At 39.7% G+C, this 21,210-nt stretch overlaps 2 protein-coding genes across 5 annotated transcripts in view; one reads left to right on the top strand and one right to left on the bottom strand.

Annotated features, from left to right (window-relative positions):
* The window catches only part of RBP4 (retinol binding protein 4), a 42,016-nt gene extending 28,822 nt beyond the window's left edge, over nt 1-13,194 (top strand). For 2 of the 4 annotated variants that reach the window (XM_063405636.1, XM_063405635.1), the window contains exons 2-6: nt 7,033-7,168; nt 7,804-7,940; nt 8,077-8,183; nt 9,513-9,725; nt 12,986-13,194. In XM_063405636.1, coding sequence (XP_063261706.1) covers nt 7,040-7,168; nt 7,804-7,940; nt 8,077-8,183; nt 9,513-9,725; nt 12,986-12,999 — 600 coding nt within the window. In that variant the 5' untranslated portion in view covers nt 7,033-7,039 and the 3' untranslated portion in view covers nt 13,000-13,194. Of the gene's footprint in view, nt 1-2,405; nt 2,491-6,818; nt 6,879-7,032; nt 7,169-7,803; nt 7,941-8,076; nt 8,184-9,512; nt 9,726-12,985 lie in introns of those variants that run through there. The other 2 variants (XM_063405637.1, XM_063405638.1) reach the window with 2 other exon arrangements.
* A 146-nt stretch (nt 13,195-13,340) lies between these two features.
* FFAR4 (free fatty acid receptor 4) lies at nt 13,341-20,141 on the bottom strand. The gene is made up of 3 exons (XM_063405632.1): nt 19,093-20,141; nt 18,157-18,285; nt 13,341-14,474 (listed from the first exon to the last, which is right to left on the bottom strand). The coding sequence occupies exons 1-3, from the start codon at nt 19,624-19,626 to the stop codon at nt 14,067-14,069; spliced, it is 1,071 nt and encodes a 356-aa protein (XP_063261702.1). The 5' UTR covers nt 19,627-20,141; the 3' UTR covers nt 13,341-14,066.
* Nucleotides 20,142-21,210: the final 1,069 nt, after the last annotated feature.

Raw genomic sequence — 21,210 nt, 5'->3', positions numbered from 1 at the left:
CTGACACAGATGCTCTCAAGCACAAAGAACAGGTCACTGATAGATGCTCAATGATGCCTAACATTACTTTTACCTCTGACCATGATATAAAACACTACGTATGGCACTAATTTTTGCCAGACTGCAGATGATCTACAGATTTTAAAAGACATGTGAAAATCAGCGCTGTGCAAACACATTTTGGCCTGGCTCCTTTTCTCTGACTGGGTGGCTGCCCCCAGTAGCCTGGGGGACAGGCCCCTCCCTGGTGGGTGTGTGAGTTTGCAGCATCTTCTTGACAGGTGACCCAGTGAGAGGAACTTGTGGCAGCAAAGCAGTGTTCTCACCATTGTACACACACACAGTTTACAAGAGAACAGCAGAAGAAAGGCACATTTCGTCTTACTCAATTTCAACATTAGTAGTTTCAATATTTGATCAATACATATAAAAGCAGAAGAGACTTTCTTGTCATCTTCTGACTTTTTAGCTCATTACTTTTCATTCTGTGCTTTAAAAGAAGAGGATGTTGAAGAGCCTCAGTGAAATCGTGTGAAGGAATAGTAACACTTTCTTGCATTGCGTGTTCAGTCATATTTTTTACTGACTTTGGAACATTCCACATAGTAGTTTCTTTGCAGCAGAAGGCACCTATAGAGGATCAGTCTCATGCCCAGCTAAAACATTCTAAAAAATTAATTTCTATGTAAGACTTACACATTCATCTTTATCACATGTGATAAATCAGTTTGAACATCAATTTGTTACATTTTGATCACATTAATTCAGTGAAATAGAGTAGCATGTCCCTTTCTGGATGGAGAATAGGTGAATAGGCAACCTGACCAAGTGATACCATTTTCTTTGGGGACAGGGATGTTGGGGATTTACATTTTTGTAAACTAACAAATTTACTATAATTTTATTATCATTTTTTTCTATGTGGAAGATCACTTAAAATGCTTATCTTGCTTTCACCAAATTTCCCTCATGTTCATCTGTTTTTACAAAGGATAAACTACACTATTTGTACTTCGAGATAACAAATAAAGATAATTTTTAAATCAGGTACTACTGTACCTAATTATATTAGGTATACTGTACCTAATAATATTATATTACCTTTGTAATAAAATATTTCAGTTGTAGCTGGGCTTTCCATAATCATTCTTGTATCATAAAGCAATTCTTACTGTATTTTTCTTAATTTAGATTCACTCTTAAAATTGCACTCCTGTGCTGTCAAGTGTGGAATGACATGGAAAGAAATATCAGAAACCAATAGAAGTTCTTTTTGAAATGTTATAATGAATTTTAAAGTTTCTCTGCTGGAATATGACATTTATTTTCTCTTCTATTTCCTTTACTCTCCATTTTTTTCCACCGGTTTGAACATTTTATCTTTATTAAAGCTAATTTACATTTGTATTTAAACTAAACTTAATTTCAGAGACTCTCAGAAGAATGTGTGCTTTGTGATTTTAATACTTGTGATGTAGTTTGCCTTTGACGTTCATATTACCTACAGAAATCAAACTATTTATGGAGTAGTTCTTAGTAGTAGACCATTCCTGAGCCCTTGTGATACATGGAAACTCCTAAGAAGGATAACTGACAGACATGGTTATTTAAATAGATTCAAGCAGCACGTAAATGTCAAAGGCATTTATAAGGTTTCCCAGTTCAGCTCAGTGTTTGTATCTGAAAGTCTCTGCCCATCCTGATAGCAGTTAATGTGGTTTGTTCAGTTAGATTTTTCTGAAAAAACACAGATCAAACATGCTTATTTCAATTGCATGACTTTTGATATAGTTAACATTGTGATCACTGTCTGGACATTGGAGATTTGTATGTATAATCCAAGAAATAAATATTCAGAGCTGTTTGTTTTTTTCCCTAAATGGGTAGGTTGTGAGAATGGATTCTGTAGGTTTTTACAACAGGTACTGTGTAAAACATATGTGCTAACATAGCCAGGTTTTGGCACTGAAATATTTTGGTGGCACTGATTTGGTATCTTCTGCAAACCCTTATAAACATCCTTAATTTCATGTTTCTTTTACAGTAATTCTCTATCCCTTTTCTTACTAAAAAAATCTTAGAAACATAAACACTGAAGATAGCAAGTTAACTGCTTTTTTTTGTAGAGCTGCAAATGTTTATGTTCCCTTAAAACTACCAGTTATTAACTCTGGGGGATCATGACATTAATAATCAACAGAGATTATAGACTCCGGTGAGATTTCCTGAGGTAAATGGCCAGTCTAGTGTGACGGGCTTTACCTGGTTGGCCAGATGCTCTGGAGCTTTGACCAAAACCATGGATTTCTTCATAGCTTAGCATGAATTTTAGTATACAGACTAAGGCAAAAGGCAGCAGCCTTTTAATCTCAGCCATTCTCACATTTACTCCCTGGTGATTTTAGGTTTCTTAACAACTTTTTACTATTGAGAATGTTATTCAAGACTCTTGAGAAAGGTCTGACTGTCTTCTTCATGCCCTTCTGTCAGGTGTGTATGTTGTTAAGATCCCCTCAAACCTATTTGGGATGAAGAGTCCCAGCTCTCTCAGCCTCTGTCATATTCTGCAATTGCTTTGTGATCTTTGGGGTTCATTGCTGGACCCCATCATGTTAGTGTCTTCCATAATTTATAATTTAGAGCTCCTCTCACCTGGTTGGCTAGCCTGTAGGAGAATTTTAAATCTTTGTTTCAACTTGTTCCCATTTTAATAACATGTCCAGAAAAAATTCAATTCAGAATTACAATCCTCAGAAAGACTTGCTAAAGAAAATAGAGGTGCCATTTTAAACTAATTTTGTTAGTAAATACTGTTTGTAAAAGCTCAGTGTAAATTTACTGCCTAAACAAAATGTCACGTCATTAAATTACAAAAACAGGTAGTACACAAGCTGGCATGGAGCAAAGGGCAATCTTTTCTATCCCGCCTGTCCTTGACCTCTGTACTCAGACTGCCACCAAGAGGAGCAGTTGTGATGGCGACATGTCCGCTGTTGTCCCTTACAAAGTACACGGAGCTCCTTGGCTCAGCTCGTGCCGGTTGTTTTTGATGTAAGTCTGGTTTCACAGGCTACACTTGCATCCCCTGCTCTGTGCACACAGTGGTCATTCATTTGCCTGCAAATCTGCCTCGGAGACTTTAATGGGTACCCATGTTTGTGAACGGCATTCTATAAATACACAATCAAGAGAAGACAGCAAAAAGTCTTTCAATCTATGTGTAGTCTGGCTGGAAATAGGTGATCTATTTCTTACTAGCAGTTTTTGAATCAACTCTCTCCAAATAGCTCGACTTATTCTTGTGAACTAAAAATTTTAGTTCTTTTATATATAAAGCTTGAAAGTTGCAATGTTAAAAATGTTTTGAATAGTAATTTGTTACTTCTTCCTTTTTTAAAAAGTCGTAATAAAGATAAAATAATTGCTACAATGGAAGTTTTTTCCCAGCCATTTCCTTTCATATATTTTCCTTGCTATAACTAATTGAGAATATTGCAGAATTTTACATGTTATTGTAGAAAATAATCCAGTCACAGAATCACTGCCAGACGTTAGCCCCTTTTCTGTCCTCTTGGCAAAATTCAAAGGTAGAAGACCTTCTTTCACTTTCGTTAAATATAGTTCCAAAAAATACATAGTGACTTAAAAAAAATCTGTAATATTCATAATACACTGCCAACCTCAGATATCAGAAGTCATGTATGAAGCTTATCAGTATTTAAATAATTTATCAATATTTAATAATTCTCTTAAGTATACTTGTGTGAACTTTCCCAGAACCTAGAAATCCTTGGATATGATTGACTTGATCTATACATATTCCTCTCAGATCCAATTGAAATCCTAACCCAAGTTCCTTTCCATTTCATGAGAAATATAAATCTGCAAGGTAAGTCTGGATGAGGATCACTAGCTGACATCATTTCTCAAGCAAACCCAGAGCCCAATCAGTCCAAATGGTATTTAACTGAGGCAAAGTTTACACTGTTTATGAGTTTACACAGCTCTGCTGGCGCTGCTGTATCTCTTAGGACTGAGGAAGAATTCACCCTTGAATTGCCATAGCGATGCTGGTCTGCCAGAAACCTTCCATTCCTCCCTCAACACACCCTGATCTAGACGTAACCAACAACAGAGCAGACTTTTGCCCCTAACCCTTGTCCTACTGAACCAATGAAGTGCTGCTTCTGTAACTCTGAAAGGACTTCATCAGTGTGAGCTGTCTCTGGTGGGCAGTATTGGAGGCACAGCTAAGGCAGAGGAGGCAGAGAGCCCAGCTCCCTGTAACCTTCAAGTCATTCTGACTTGCCCAGCTTCTTCTGCTCTTGTCAAAATCTGACTGGGAAATACTGGTGTGATTTCACTGTAGCTGCACTGCCCCAAATTCCAGTGATAACACATCAACAGAAGGGTTTCCTTGGGCATTGTTGAGAGTGTGTAGAGATCCCAGACTTGAGGACCTGAATGAGTGGAAGTTATAATTACTATGTCTGTCAGGCACCTTCACCAGATATGAATTGCCAAATATTTCAGAGATCAGTGGAGATGCACAATTAAAGAAATGCTGTGCTATGGTTTATACAAAATTACGTGTTTCTGATTTAGATTTATTACATTAGATTAATTTAAAAGACTGTAATATCTCTTGCACACATTTAGAACTGATCTTATTAAAACTTGTTAACAGAAGTAAATTTTGTTCCATTGATACCTGTTTTCATTTCCTGTTTGTAAATCTTCTGACAACAGCAGTATGTATAACAGGAACACGGACCTAGATTTTTCAGAGGTGGTCAAATCTGAGCAGGTTTTGACTTATGTGGATGAGGGAATGTAGGCTCCTTTGAAAACACCACAGACAATTATGCTATTGAAAAAAATTTATAGGAATAGATTTGATCCTGCAAGAACCTCTCTGGTAATATAAAGCAGTATGCAGATTCTTGAACAGGACAAAGTTAGGAGAAATGATAATATTTCACAAATTGGCAGAGAATAAATATATAATTGTTTTCTTTGGTATTAAATAAAGTAATAGATTCAAAGTTTATGAATTAAGCTATAATCCGTCTTATTGGTATCATTCATGTGAGACACTGAATATGTGAGACACAAATCATGTTGATTTTGGTCTTGTTCAGATGATGAATTCATATATTAAGACCAATGAGTGTTTTGCAAAGGTTTTATTAAAATGTACATGTATCACTGGTATCACCATTATCAGACTAGAGCAGGATTCTGAAAGTCACTAGAAGAATAGAGTTTACTTTTTCTCTTCAGTCTTTGTAGGAATTAACAAATTTGAAAAACTCAGCTTAAAAATGGAAATGTTGACTTATTGCAAAGCTACCACTGAAAGTTTCAGGACAATTAATATGCATATGCCCTTCTAGTTCCCTGTGTTAAATGTGTTCTTTACTATGAATAGAAGCTTAATATTAAATATAGTGGAATTTTTAGTGTCTGATGTTATCCAGGAATCAAAGGCAGACATGGAAACGCCCTGAGCAATAGATGTTTGAGAAAGAGAACATACTCAGTGCAAAAAGCCTCAAATATAAAGCAGAAAAGGAAGATAAATCAATCAGATTGTTTGCATTATATATGAGAAGAGATTGTAAAGGACAGCAGCAATAATAAGTCTAATATTTTTACAAATGTATGAAAGGTATATTAAGTAAACTTCTGGGAAAGGCCATGCTGAATAAATTGGTAAAGCTGTACATTGGCTACTATTGAGGTATTTTTTTATACTACATCGGTATCTCCATATTTAAATTATATTTTTACTTGATTTTTAAAGTAATGAATACCGGCATTTCAAATAAAAAGCATCTGCCTTTATTCTTGAAAACAAATGGGAGGTGAAAAGGTAGGTGAATTAGTTCTCTTGGTAGCAATCATTCCTGCTCTGGTTACATGCCTAGAAAATAATTAACAGATTTTCTCTAATGCTTCCTAAAGATGTTGAAACTAGAGAACAAATATTGACTGAGAGGCAGCAAAACTTGCCTGGACAGGAGAAAAGAATGGTTTATATAACTGAAAACAGTTTGCCAAAAACAGAATAGAAATTATGGAATATCTGATTTAAAATTAATCAGATGTCAATATGGCCAGATGTGGTGTGTACATGCACTTGGGTATTTTCAGGCCACATTTAAGTCTTGCTACCACATAAAAGGGCTCTTTCACCATCCTGAGGATCTGCAGGGCCCTCGTTCCTGTTGCTCAGGAGATGATTTAGTACCCAAAAGAGCCTTTTGGAAGCAAGAGAGAACCAGTCATGAGGACCTGAAGAGGTTCTGGCATGACTAGGATTTCAAGAAATTTAAGCAGAAACTTGCAAGTATTACATTTGTCACTGTTTATCAGGGTAAAAGAGGAAAGGACTTTGGTGAGGAGGTGGAGGAAATAAGTCTGCACCTTGTAACTGGGTTGACCATATTGGGTAAGATGGATTTTGGACTGAAGTGTGTAAAATCACAGGGGAGGTGGAGGCAGTTCACTCTCCCCCATGCAAAGGTGGGATGCCTCTCATTCTATTTGTTCTCCCCACACATGTGCACACCCCTTCCCCCAGGTGTGAGCTCTGCATTTGGGTTGGGAAAAGCAAAGAGAGGCATTTGTTCCTAGCGCCTGCTTGGCTTCAGATCAGGGTCAAAGACCACCTGAGCCCACAGATGTTACGCAAGAGGCTGTTAAGAAGGGGCCCCAGCCTGCAGCATCCATCAACCCGCCTCCCTGCTGGCCTCCCAGTGCTGGCTCTGTGGCTCTGCAGGTTGCGAAAGCCCCAGGAGTACATAAAGCCCTATCTGGGCACTGCCACCATCAACACTTGGGCTCTCCAGAGGCTCCAGGGACCGGCACTGCCTGTAAGGGACCCTGCTGTTGTGGGCTGGGGACAACCGGGTGCCGTGCTTGCATCAGGGAAAGCTGCATGACACCCTGGTGACCTCTCAGGGCAGCCGTCCTCGCTTCACTTGTGTGACAGAGGCTGTTTCTGATGCTATTCTCTGTTTGCTGCAGGGACAGGATGGCCCACAGAGAGAGAGCTCTGCCCTGGCTGCTGCTGCTGTCACTGGCCTTGCTGGGCTGCAGCACCGCAGAGCGGGACTGCCGAGTAAGCAGCTTCAAAGTCAAGGAGAACTTCGACAAGACCAGGGTAAATCTTCTTTTCTCTCCTGGATCTGTGATGTCTTGCATAGCTCTTTCCAGGCTACAAAATTTGGCATTCAGTAGCACCAGTGTGGTCACATTTTGAAGTCACAGATTGTAATGCTGAGAAACTCCTAAAGTGTGTAATGTCCACACCTCCACAGATGCTGGATTCTGATGCATCTGATAAAGGAATACTGCAGAAACTGAGTTTTAGCAGACTGGTTTCAAACTGTAGGGTATAAGCAGAAGGAGGGCACTGACTTGGTTGTTTCTAGGAAAAATTAATTCTCTGGTGTTTTCAGTCACCACTGCAAGGAAAAAAATAGATGTAGATCTGTCAAGATCTGCAAGCTGTTATTCCATTTTCCACTAAATTTTGTATTCCTTATACTGGACAGCTGCAGATACAGATAAGATTACCAAAAGAAATATAAGTATTTCCACAAATTATGACTGCACTAGGATGTATTGAGGGGTTTATGCTGTTGAAACAGCTAGATTTGTTTCTTAGGTACGCCTTTGAGGCATGGTGCCAAAGATCTTCATGTTCTTCCCTGTCAGCTCCCCTATTCTGTACTGTCTGGTTGTAACATTTCCAGTGTTCTAGGTCTAACTGCAGCCTTTCTTATTTCCTTGCAGTACAGTGGCACCTGGTATGCTATGGCAAAAAAAGATCCTGAGGGGCTGTTTCTGCAGGACAATGTGGTAGCCCAGTTCAACGTAGATGAGAATGGACAAATGACCGCCACTGCAAAGGGCAGAGTCAGACTCTTCAAGTAAGCTGTTTGCCATTCTCCTCTTGTTCCACTTTGCTGAGCTCCTGCTCCAGTCCTACCTGCTGTCTCTGTGCTAGTCACACTGAACCTGTGCTCTTAGACTGGACTGTGATATTTTCTTTGTCTCTGGCTACAGTAACTGGGATGTCTGTGCTGACATGATCGGCTCCTTCACTGACACAGAGGATCCTGCCAAGTTCAAGATGAAATACTGGGGTGTTGCCTCTTTTCTGCAGAAAGGAAGTGAGTACATATCTATAGTAAGATGTAGGACTACTTGGAAGACTAGTTATGTTGTATGTCTGTATTTCTTAAACACAGTTAAAAGACATAATAACTATCTTACTGCAAGGCTTAATGTGAACAAGATAATCACTACTTTTTATATGGGACAGCTGGTTGGCTTTCTCTAAACATGTAAAGACCTGGCCTTTGTATATCTTTGTATTTCATTTGTTTGTTACCCAGCAATATAATTGAAGGCCACTGTTTGGAAAGAAATGAAAAGCAGATGAAGTATAAAATGACTTGTTTTAGTTCAGAACTCAGTTACCAGATGCTTCTCTTCTCCCTGAAGCCTGCTGTAAGAGTTGGCCATGCAGGGAAAGAGGATTTAGAAAATGTTATTTTGTCTGGTCTTGTGTCTGCAAATGTAAAGATTTATCTATTTTAAGAGACAAGTATGATCATACATATATATTGATATATTCATACTTTTGTATCATCTGTCACTCTGTATGCAAAATCAGTTCCTTGAATCAAGTAGAGATTCGGACACTCTGTGTCTTAGCTCAAGACATTTCTTGGGATTGTTTCCAAGAGAAGCAGGTAGAATTTGGAACTGACAAGAGCTCCATTCCACCCAAAGACACAGTCACAAAGCATGTTTTGGATGCCAATTTGTCTTCAATAGTTCCCAGGTCTCCTCACAATATGCTGCTGAGTCATGGGTTCTTCAGGTTGCTGGCTGACCCCAAACTCTACCCTTCTAAAAACCCCCACAGGAGAGAAGGGGAAGACAAGAGAGCGCTGCCTTCACCAGTGCAGATGTACTGCAAGGGACAATCTTTTGCTCTGGGAGACAAAGGTGTAGATATGTCAGGTTTTACTGCAAACACTGAAACAATCTCAGTTCTGTTAGAACAGTGTCTGTGTGACCAGGTTTTTGTCAGGTTACATTGCTAAATAGTTAAGAATTCTCTGAAGTTGGAACTGTGTTTTAAGAAGAGGGTTTATGGCAGAACTTGTAGCAAATACACTTCTAATACACATGCAAACTGCAGGATATTCTTTTTTCTTAACAATGCAGTCTAAGTAACATTGCTGGCAGGAAAATATTTATGGGTTTGAGTCATCTTGAGCAGGCCTAGCATATCCGTCTTTATTTTCTTTTAAAAAATAAACATGAAATTAAATACTGGAAACAGAAATAAATGAAAAGCCAATCTGTTATAATTTGTACCGATCTTCATCTTAGTATTTTCTTTAGAGTTATGGCAGCAATCCTTTCTGATTTGCTAGACTTCACAGGTGTCTCTAACACTTTTCCTCCTTTGCTATGGTTTCTTCTAGATGACGATCACTGGGTAGTGGACACAGATTATGATACATATGCTCTTCATTACTCCTGCCGCCAGCTAAACGCAGATGGCACTTGTGCTGACAGCTACTCCTTTGTGTTCTCCCGGGACCCCAAGGGATTGCCTCCAGATGCACAGAAAATTGTCAGACAAAGGCAGATAGACCTCTGTTTGGACAGAAAATACAGAGTTATCACTCATAATGGTGAGAATGGTTTTTTTCTGAAGAATTTTATTTCAGGGTTTAAGGACTAAAGCACAGGGATTCTTTTGCTCATTAGATAGCAAATGCATAAAGTCTTTTACTTAGTGGCTGTAACATTGTCTTTTGAAAACTGGAGCTCATAGTAAGTTATTTCCAATCTTTACTTCCCTTATCTGAAGGAGAGCTGAAGTGCAAAAATTTGCATGCAGCATATCAGATCAACTGAAACAGTAATTAGAGGAAGTTGTAAAACAATTAAATCAATGTGGTGTGAGTAAACATGGTAAGGATAAACTTCATAGCTATAGTAAAAAATAATTGGGCAGCTTTTATCAGACCCCTTTGCCTTTGTTCAAAGAGAAAATTTCTGGTTTGGAGAAATTCTTCAGAAAAGCTTTTAAGGAAAATAGAAATCTTGGTGAGGATACCTTATAGAAGACCCTTTCTCACAAGTCCTATGCCAACTCTTTCCTCATACTGGAAGCATGACACTATCTTGAGTAATAAAGTCAGGCTGAGCTTATAACACAGGGAATCAGCTCACTTATGCTCAAGTATATCACAAAAGGCAGAATGGTAATAATCTATAAGAAACCATAATGTGCTTACTTATAAGAATTACACACACAGTGGAGAATTGTAAAGAGTGAAGGAGAAAAATCAAAATATTTAGAACAAATAAATAGTAATACCTCTTCCTACTCCCTCCCCACCCGTCACATCCTGGAAGACATGCTATCTGTGAAAGACTTGACTGGTGAATCAGCTGAATGAGACCTCCCAATGTACTGATATGAGCAAAAGAATTAATATGATTCTTGGATGTGTAAACCAAGACCCACATGAGATTGTTGTGCTTGGCATAGGTCTAAAGGCTATGTCACATTTGGTGACAAGCATAACTGGAAAAAGTACTGAGGATGAATTAGAAGTTGCAAAGCAGAGCAGAGAAAATGATTGAAAGTTTGTAAAATGTGTCCTCTAGTGAGTGCTTCAAAGATTTTAATCTTTTCTCATTGGACAGAAGCTAAAGCCTGACCTGTGCAAAGTCTGTGCTTGTCCACACAAGCAATAGGAATTGGATAGAAAAGGACTTGCAAACACAGAAATAATAAATTTAAATGGATGGAACTTTAAACTGGACACATTCAGAGCAGAAATAAACAACCATTTGTTTAACTCCAAAGGTTATTAACCTTTGGAACAGTTTACCAAGAGCTGTTGTATGTTCTTCATCACTGAAATCTGTAAATCAAGATTAAAGGATTTTCTCAGTGACATGCTAGAACAAACTGGGATTGACTGAAGGAACTTTTGCATCTTGTAAAGAAAGTCAGAACAGATGAGCAAAGTCAGCTGTTGTGGCTCTACTATCTGTAAATCTGATCCATAAACACAGAGTAACATATTGCTGTGTTGTAAAGTAGTATGCTGATAACAGGGTGCCTTGAAGAACAGCGTGCCACCTACTCTGCTAAAGTAGGTGGTGTTTACAGTACTGATCAGTGACCTGGGAAAAGTGTCTGACAACAATGAAAACAAAAATTGTCTTGAATGAGAATTTGGTGACAGCATAAGTCAGTTGAGACTTAGAACAGTCAAGAATAAGGGACATCATTAATGCAAGTGGAATCACCTTCTGTGAATGATTTCTATGATTGTATAAATGGTAGGATAGAAAAGAAACGATTATATAAGTTGATGATACTTTTCTGTTTTGAATCCTGCATTCCCTGTTTTTCAAATGAAGTCCAGCAAGAATAAAAATTTCTGAAAATGAGAAAGCCAAATAATCAGGTTTTTAGAGAAATTCTGTTAAAGCTAAGATAATTTAAAAGTTGATCATGCTTCCTCTAGTTTGCTAGATATCAAATTTCTAATCTACTAAGTCACACTGTTCTTCGTTTGCTATCCTAATTTATACTCAGATGTTAGGTGTTGAGTGCAGTGTCTGAGTGTCTGAGTTCCATAGTTTGTACATGAAAAATAGGAGCCTGGGTACTTTCTTATTAAAGATTATGCCAGAGTTTATAAGCCCAGCAACAAAGTATAAATTAAACTTTAAGCAAGCAATTTGTGTTTTCCCTTTATTGATTTGGCCCCTATCATTAGTTGATTCTGAATTCTCCAGTATCATTAAGCCAAAGTTCCTGCAAAGCAAACACATTTGGGACTGAGGAAACGATTGTAAGCTAAACTGAAAAAAACCCAGATAAATTCTTGGAATCTTCATATTAGAAAGTCTTACAAAATTTGCTAAATTCCTTATGTGTGGATTGGAAGCCTTACTACTTTAGTTTTAACTCTGCTATTAAGAGCTACAGAATCATTACCAAAACTGACCTGCATCCAATTGTTACTGTGATAAATTTCTGACTGATGTTAGTAAATGCTGCAAGAATAGGCTGGTATCTGTTGCTAATTGTGCACACTCTGCCTAGGTCTTGTAGCTAATTAAGAATGTGTGTGTGTGTGCACGTGCATGTGTGTGCCCCCTCAACTAATGGATGTATAAAACTTACCTTGATTTAAAAAAAACAACATATCTGTACTGGCTGCTCAAGGCAAAAGAGAAGCCTAGGAAATGAAAAAAAAAAGATTTTTGTTCTAACTTACACTGTGTTTATGATGGCAGCTCCTTCTCAAATATAGCTGAAGCTGTGATAGACTTAGTCTCTCAGAGTACTAGTTCAAGTAACTTTAACCTGTGTAAATGTCAGTGTCAATATTAAGTGAGAGTACTTGTAAATGCAGTGTCATGTCAGTAGAGTTGAAAGCTGAATCTGCTGTTAGCATTTGCTAGAAGCAAAAATTGTGAAAAATGGTATATTCTTTCTGCTAATTTACTATTAACATTAGAAATTTTAGGGATCAGGAGATTCTTACTCTGTTGAAAGACATTCTTAAATTAATTATTTTAGGCAAATAACTAGAATCTTGTTAAAGTATAGACTCTTTTGTCACTCAAAGATACTCTTTTATCACTGATCTGCCCAGTACCTTGTCTGCAAAAGTATTAAAATGCTCAGGGGAGGTGTAACAGATTGGGTGAATTCCTGTTGTGTTCCAAATTGAAAATTCCTTGGATTTGTAACCTGCAGAGTAAGGTAATGGCATTATTATTACAAGTAACAGACTGCTGGACTCGAGCATTTTAAAGAAATTAGATATGTATGTATTTTAAATCTGGCAAAAATTAGTGTAATTAAATTTTGTCTAGAGTGTTTCACAAACACAGCTGTGGTTTTTGTGTGTTTCAGGATTTTGCTCTTAAGGAGGTCCAACCCTGTGGAAAGAAACCATGCAACAGCACCACGAATGTAAAGTTAACACACTGATCATGTGTTCCCTGGAAAATGCTTTAAATGGCTTCATTCAGATTTTCAATATATTTATCTGAGCTGTGTAGCTCACCTTGTTAATAAACCAATGAAACATTTTAATAAACTTGGATTACAGGGGATTCCAATTGTATGCAAATCTGTACATATGTAGACATTGGTTTCATTAGTAGCCTGTTATCTTAGTGCACTATTTTGAGCTGGTGACACATGGTGATAATTTAATCTTGCTTTTTAGTGGTTTCAATTTCTCACTAAAAAAGTATTTATCATAAACCTCCAAGTATATGTATTTTCTTTTCAGATAGATCATTATATTTTCTTTATAAAATACTGGAAATCGTTTAGAAAAGAGAAAGGAATTTCAGTGACCCCATATATCACTAATTAACTTTATTATATGACTAGTGAAGACATAAAAAATATACATATTTTTAAAAGAACTATTTTACACATGACAACCATTTATTTATTTATTCTTGCAAATTCACATATATTAAGTCCATATTTTTTAATCTGAGATGGAATCAAACTGGTCATTTATTTGGTGATAACACATGTTCATTACCTTGTTTCAGTTAGTCTGCTCAAACCTATGTTCAGGCAGTCAGTTATTGAACTGTTTAATCAAGTTCCCTTTGAAAACTGGATTAAAATAAAAAAGCAGATACTTTCTGAGGATGAAAATTTTCACTAGAAAGTTTAAAGTACTTAATTCAACTATTTTACATTCACCAAGTTCACTGCCGTATTTCTATTTATTTCAGCATAAGAGGAGAATTCAATCCATTGGATTAAATTGTTCAAACCTTACTGTGGCAAAGCAATGAAGTCAAGAGAATTTTACCTGCAGGAATTAAAAATACACATTTAGCTTTTTTCCCTCCTCCTCTGGCATGTAATACTATAATATGATAATAATAATACTACATAATGACCTATGTGACCTGGGATAGCATAGACAAAATCCAAAGTGTGGCACAGCAGAGACTTCACACAATTATCTGGTAATGAAAGACAAATGTGGCTGTTCACGGTTACTTCTTCTTGCAGTGGTTTCTGTACCTGCTCCATGCCCTTCAGGGTTCCCTGTACAACAGAGAAGAATTTCCTGACATTTACGTCTGAAATGGGCAACATTATACAGAACTGGATTGACAGCAGAGTTGGCAAAAGTGAATACTGCTATCCAGAAGAAAACTGATGGCAAAATATTTAAATCTTTTTTGAAGTTCTGAACTAAAATTAAAAAAATAATAACTATTATTGGGCTCCACATAATGAAGAAAGATATCATCAGCAGAAAAAGGGCTCGGAATAGTTTGTAGTCTTGCTGGGAGACACGAATGTGATGATGTTCTGAGTAGGCTAAACCAGCATTTAAACTTCTTCTTGATGCTTTTGTAATCTGCAGTAAAAAGAAGAAATCAACATTCACTGAAACACATTTCTACAAGTGAAAAAGTAAATCTTGGCACATGATGTTTTCTTTTGAAAAGTGACTACAAAAAACACATTGCAGAATTCATTTGTACTTTTTGTCAATAGTTCCATTTCAAATGTTCTCACTTCACTAGCAATTCTTTTTCCTCTCAGCTGTGAACTCATCTCAGTATTAGGCAAAGTAGTTGTTCTTCTCATGGCTCTCTACCAGTCACAAATACTTTTCAGCATAAAATAGTCTTAATTACTCAGGAAATCCCATTAAATTCACATTATTACCTCATTTATTCTATCTAAAGAAATCAATTGGGGTTTTTTTCACAAATGCAAACTGAAACATAATCCTGTTGATGCACAAGAGGAAATGTGATCCAATTCTCTTACATCAGCCATGCTGATATAAGGTAGGTATTAGAAGGAGCATGAATTTATCACAATGAATTATTTTAAATGTGAATGAGATTGTGTATTTTTTTGTGTCACACTAGCTTTTCAGACAGTAATCACAATTGCTTTCTATGAACTAACATGAAATCTTACAGATCCTTACAGTTACTATAAAAATCTGTGTCCTGTAAAAGTACTCTCTGATGTAATAAATTACAATGGGTAGCTTGGAAACCTAGTATTCATGGGTGTGCATCATCTATCATTAGGTAGAATATTGAACCCAGTGGCTTGCAGAAAACTCTAAATCCCCAACTCCACACCCCTGTCTTCCCTGAGGTTGGCATGGCAAAATTAAGTTCGTTACATTCATATATCTAATGCAAATAAAATAAAACTGAAATATCTAGCAAAGAAAAATTTCTGCTAAATAACTGAGATGCCACTTTATCCACTGCAAGCATAACAAAGGGATGTTTTCAAATATCTTGATCAATTAGTTTTCTGCATAGGAAAGTCAAAAGTTAAGACTCATCCTGCCACTTTTCCCTTTAGCAGAAACTACAGGAAGGATAACACTAATATTAACAACACTTTTTAACTTCCTGGTACAGGTAAGGATGAAAATGTTTAGAGAGCAAGAGTAATTTGTCATTCTGTTTACATTTTTTCGAATTTGTCACAGAGATAAATGCTCATTAAGAATCTTGACATCTTCTAAATATTTCAATAGCGTGTAGGCATATAAATTAAAACCTGTGAACCAAAAATGCATTTCTTAGCAGGTTCTGAGACTGAGAAGAGGACAGTATCACTAGCTGCTTCCCTGATTTACAAGGAGCAGAGAATTCTGATGTCCTGAGCATGTACTATTTTGGCTTGAGCAAAACTATTTTGGCTTGATGATCTTCTGCTGTACCATCTGGAATTCAGAAACTAGGTTAACTCCTCCAAACAGTCCAAACCGGGAGCTCTTCTCAGAGAGCGCCTAACCTGTCTTAGTAAGAATGAAGGTTTCACAAAATGCAAAGGACTAATATCCACTTCTAATATAAAAGTAGGAAAACTGAGTTGTGTTCACTTCTCAGTCTCCACTGTTCAAAACTGCTACAGAATGTCCTCATTAGATACATTTTTATACATCGCATATAAGTATCTTCTGTCGTTCCTGCAGGAGTTGCACAGCCTAGAAATAAGAATGCAAGAATCACCAGGACTGTGGTAAATAATACACAACTGCATCTTAAGAAAGTGTTCAAGAGAAATGGGGCGGCAGTGGTATGTTGTGGATCCCTTTTTGAGTAGAGATACCTTTCCTGGGCATCTGGACCATACTTGGACAAACAGGAATTTAGAAGTCAGGTATGTAATAAGCATGTAACTTCCAGAACACAGAGATCTTCCCTAGCTCTAGCCTCTGACAAAGTCTTGCATGAGAGGCAGAACAATGGAAAACCAAATAAATTACAAATCATGGCTTCTAATCTATCATTTTTGTCAGGGTTCTGGGAAGTGTTGTGTAAAAATAATGCTTTCAGAGTAAATTGTGAAGTACACATTTGTAGTAGTGTAGTCAGGTCTTATATCTGTAGTCAGTCATCATCATCCCCATCATCATCCCCACCATCATCATCAGTGTCGTAACATTAATAAATGAATGCTTGGCACTGCTTCCTGCAATCCTGAGAATCATGCTATGTGTGCACCAGCATAATGGAGCATTCTCACAAAGTGAGAGTGAGTCTGCTCTTGGGAATGACTCAGGGATTGAGACGTTCTCCAGTTCAGTTCTGGTTGCTTCCTGGAGAGAAAGAAGATTCAGTTATATCCTGCTATGGGCCTCAAGCCCTCTCCATTTCAGGGGAAATAGTAATGTATTTTAGCATCTCTATTAGCAAGTCAGAAAAGAAACAGGAGCAGAGCAGCATGGGGATGTCTTGTAATCCAGTATTCCAAATACTGCTTTTGTTTTCTAGCTCCCTATGTGCCATTTTGTTTTATAGAGTTGGAGTCTGCAAGGACACAACAAACACCATTCCTGTCCTGGTCTCTAACCAGGAACTGTGCCATTCTTTGGCCTGCAGTATCTTGCAGTTCTTTCAAAGGACTCACACTCTCCACTGAGTTACTCTAGGCTCTTTGCCTACAGTATTATGTGGTTGCAAGTGCTTCACTTCACTAGAAGAGGTTCACCTAATACATTGACTTCAAGGTTATAGTGAGCCAATAGACAGTACAGAAACTACAGGCTTATGACATTTACTACAAGTTTAAGTTTGATAATAGGCAAGGATGTGTGGAGACCGGATTCTAGGTCCTAGGTTCATCCAGCTCCGACACGTGCATCCACAGCAAATGCTGGTGCTCAGCATTTCATCAGTTAAATTCTTGCTCAATAACCCGTGTATGTTGAGGTTCCTTTCCAAAATCTATATTTTTCTTATACATATTATGAGAAGTTTAATTGCCCAATAAAGGAATCAAGGATCTTGTGGGTTGTTGCTAAAAACTAGGCATTGCAGTGACTAGTTTGAAGTGCTTGCTTTGAAGATTTCTAGATCTTTCTCACTCTGGTTTTGGATAGTTTAAAAGGAATTTAGATGCTAAGATAATGCTTGCTAGACTATAGATTAAAACTCTGTGGTGCTGTGTGTCTTGACTTGTATTTCAGCATATATGTTAAACAGCATCCACTTAGAAAGAAAGTGGAAGCACAGGGTTTAATTTACAGGTTTTGTTTACAATATTTGAAATTGTGGAGGATTAAGTATAATCTAATGAGATCTGTGTACTAAAGACACATGCAGAAAGCCAGTAGATCAAAAAGTGGATGGGTTTTTTCTAGTCCTGCCTTTCTCTGCTTTCCTACAAATACCTTATGACAAGAGATTAGGCTCCAGCAAAGCAAAATCTAGTTCTCAGTTTTTTCAAATGCTTGACTATTTCAGCATTTAGGAGACTGACAGTCTTTAAATATGAACAGCACATAAATGAAGAAGTGTATTTAAAACTGCATCTAAGAAGACAAACCATGTGTTGGGCCTCTGGTAAAGCGCTGTTGAAGCATGTTCCTAATTGAAATGTATAGGCTGCTACGTGCAGGTTGAAATGTTCATCTAATATCACATAGTTATAATTTATTGAACAAATTATGTTTGTTCCTTTTACGTGTATTTGTATTCAGTGACAATATGCTGATGCCTAGTGAGTTACTGTTTACTTCACTCTATTTTACAACAAAATTTAAAGGAAAAACATACCTGTAAGATTTTGGAGTAACTGATGACAATGACGAATCCTGGTATCAGAAAGAAAACAATGGCAAAGGTGGTATCCCAGACTGTTTCTCCTGCAGTGCTGGGCCAATCCAGGGTGCAAATTTGAATGTCCTATTGACAAAAAAAAAAAAAAAAAAAAAAAAAAAAAAAGAAAGAAAGAAAAGTACCTTTATTTTCAGTACAGTGTTGTCCTTATTTCCCTCTATGGTTATGGAAAAAATTTGTTAAACCAAGACTGTGAAATCTTTCTACTTAGACAAAGCAGTCAAGTAAATGTATTACTTGATGCTTTTAAACTCCCACACAATTACAAATAGATATGTCCACAAATGAATACTCCCATTAACTTCATATCAAATGGTAATGGCAACTTTAAAATTGAAACTCACAGACCCTAAACTTAATCATTTATTCAAGTGCCACGTTGGGTGTACTTTTGTATGCATTTCAGAATATTAGGCAGAGAAATCTGTGCCATTTTGTGCTGGTGCAGGGCAAGTCTCCCAGGAGGCTGACCCCTCGGTAAGGGGAAGCGAGCTGAAAAGGGGATCTCTGAGCCGCACTGAGGAACGCAAAGGGAACCCCAGCCGATGCGCGTTTCCCATGGAAAGGGACGGTCCGCCGGGAAAGCGGCCCGGGGGGGCGGCCGCGGGGAGCTCCGGCCGCTCCTCCGCGCACAGCCTCGACCTGCCCGGCACGCAGAGCGCTGCCCGCCCCGCCAGCGATCTCCTCGCTGCCCGCCCTGCCAGAGATCTCCTCGCTGCCCGCCCTGCCAGCGATCTCCTCGCTGCCCGCCCTGCCAGAGATCTCCTAGCTGCCCGCTGTCCCGCCGCGGCACAGGCGGACCAGCCTCCCCCGCCGTCGGTCGCGGCGCCCCCCGGCCCGGCGCGGCCCGGCGCGGCTGGCGCTCGCCCTCACCTGGCCGGCGGGGGCGGGCAGCCGCACCACGGTGAAGAAGCAGCAGAGCGGGAGGGTGGCGAGGGCGGCGAAGCCCCAGATGAGGAGCAAGGCGGCGGCCAGCACCTTGCGGCGGCGGAAGGCGGCGTGGCGCAGCCGGGCGATGCTGACGACGCGCTCCAGGCTGACGGCCGACAGGGAGAGGATGATGACGGTGCCGCTCAGGCTCACCACATAGAAGAGCAGGTGGCAGACGGCGTCGCCCAGCACCCAGGACTCGGTCCAGCGCACGACGGCGATGAAGGGCATGGCGGTGATGAAGACCAGGTCGGCGCAGAAGAGGTTGAGGACGAGGCAGTTGGCGGCGCAGAGCCGGCGGTGCCGCCGCACCAGCAGGCAGATGCCCCAGATGTTTCCCGCCAACGACAGCAGGAAGATGAAGGCCAGGGCAGATGACTCGCCGATGCGCAGGGCCGTCACATTGCGGCCCCTGAAGTCCGAGAAGAAGGGGAAATAGGTCCTGTTCCCTCCTGGTGTGCCCCTGGACACCAGCATGAGGGTGGCCAGTGGGCATCAGAGACCCACCGTGGATGGTGGCACCAGCCCTAGGGGAAGGGCTGAGCTCCCAACCACCACGGAGGCACCTGGGGTGCCCTCCCAGCACAGAGCCAGGGGATGACCGCCATTCCCCTCCCTCCTTTTCCTCCTGCCCTGCTACCCAGGGCTCAGCCGTGCCAGCCAGGCGGTTTATGGCCCTCGCACTGCAGTGGAACAAGGAAGTGGGAGAGTAAACACGGTGGAGCTCACACAAAGGCGAGGCCGCAGTGCGTGGGCAGTGAGGGGCTGCCCGACACCTCCCTGGGCAGGGCGTGGGTCAGCACGGTGGCATCTCCATGCCCAGGCCCAGCCACCTCATCCAATGCCAGCTCTGGTCTGCTTGGCTCTCCAGGCAGGCCCTAGGGTGCCAGTGACTCTGGGAGGCCACCCAGGAGGGTCCCATCCAGTGGGGTGTGCATGGCTAGAAACGTGGATGCCTGCCACACCACTCTGAGAGCTCTCCTCAGGAGCCTGGGATCACCACACTAACCCAGGGTAAAAAAAAAAAAAAAAAAAAAAAAAAAAAAAAAAAAAAAAAAAAAAAAAGAGGAATTGTATTCCTCCTGTATTGACAGTGGCATTTGGAAACAGCAGACTGGTGCATTGCTTGTTCTAACTGTGGAAAAGTGTCACTGACATGATTTTGGGGATTTATTTACGAAATTGATCTAGAATCTTACCTGAGTTATGAATTCTTGCTGGAGAAGCCTGTTAAAGTAAGACAAACATAGAGAATACCTTATTTTCTCTGAACTTCAATTACTAGAAGCAGTTGCTCAGATTGTAAACAAAAGTAGGGCTTTCCACTCAGGCTCTTCACTCCAGGTGATTTAGAAATAGGCTGGGAGTAAAGCATGTAAATTGTCACAGACAGGCAGATAATGTCTCATAAAAGGAGATAAAATGTTTTCATAAAGTATATAAACAGCTGTATAACTTTGGACAGCTCTGGGTGAATTCATTTGGCTGAGAGCCAGTGCAGGCACTCAAGGGTGCACTTACAGGCTCAGCGTGTGGATCTACACCTTTTGATTAGGTGAGAGTTATTCCAAACCCGTGTGCCACGGGGAGCAGGTGACAGGAGTGCTTCTGCAGTACCCTGGGCGTGACCCTGCCATCAACCATTTACGCAACGGCATTAGCGGGGATTCCAGATTAGTGGGGATTCCAGAAACTCGCTTCTTTGAAGGGGCAATCTCCTAATGAGGACTGACAAGAATGACATCTTTCCTGGACTGCTTCCCACGTCTTTCCCTGTGCAGAATTGGCATTTATTTCAATTAGCATGTTTTCTCCTGAGCTATAAGCAGTTCTAACTATCTATGCAGTCTCATTAAGTGAGGAGTTTGCAGGGCAGCCTAAACAGGTGGATGATATGCTCCTGCCTACTCCTGTATGAAATATATGAAATACGGTCCTGTATGGCTGTATGAAATATGGGCACAATTGCTGTTAAGTGGGATGGGCTATGAACTCAGGTGAAGACAATAAAGAAAACTTGCAGAAATTAGGGCTTTTTTCAGCAAGCAACACAAGTGACTG

This window comes from Prinia subflava, chromosome 9 (genome assembly GCF_021018805.1).
Source record: "Prinia subflava isolate CZ2003 ecotype Zambia chromosome 9, Cam_Psub_1.2, whole genome shotgun sequence".
In the NCBI taxonomy this organism is placed as follows: Eukaryota; Metazoa; Chordata; class Aves; order Passeriformes; family Cisticolidae; genus Prinia; species Prinia subflava.
This window is presented reverse-complemented; position numbering and strand designations above follow the sequence as displayed.

Excerpts from the sequence above, each read along its gene's own strand:
- FFAR4 (XM_063405632.1), bottom strand. The coding sequence starts at position 19,626 with ATGCTGGTGTCCAGGGGCACACCAGGAGGGAACAGGACCTATTTCCCC. Across the intron at positions 18,286-19,092 it reads TGCCCGCCCCCGCCGGCCAG|GACATTCAAATTTGCACCCT; the intron begins GTGAGGGCGAGC and ends TTTTGTCAATAG. Across the intron at positions 14,475-18,156 it reads GTTACTCCAAAATCTTACAG|ATTACAAAAGCATCAAGAAG; the intron begins GTATGTTTTTCC and ends TTTTTACTGCAG.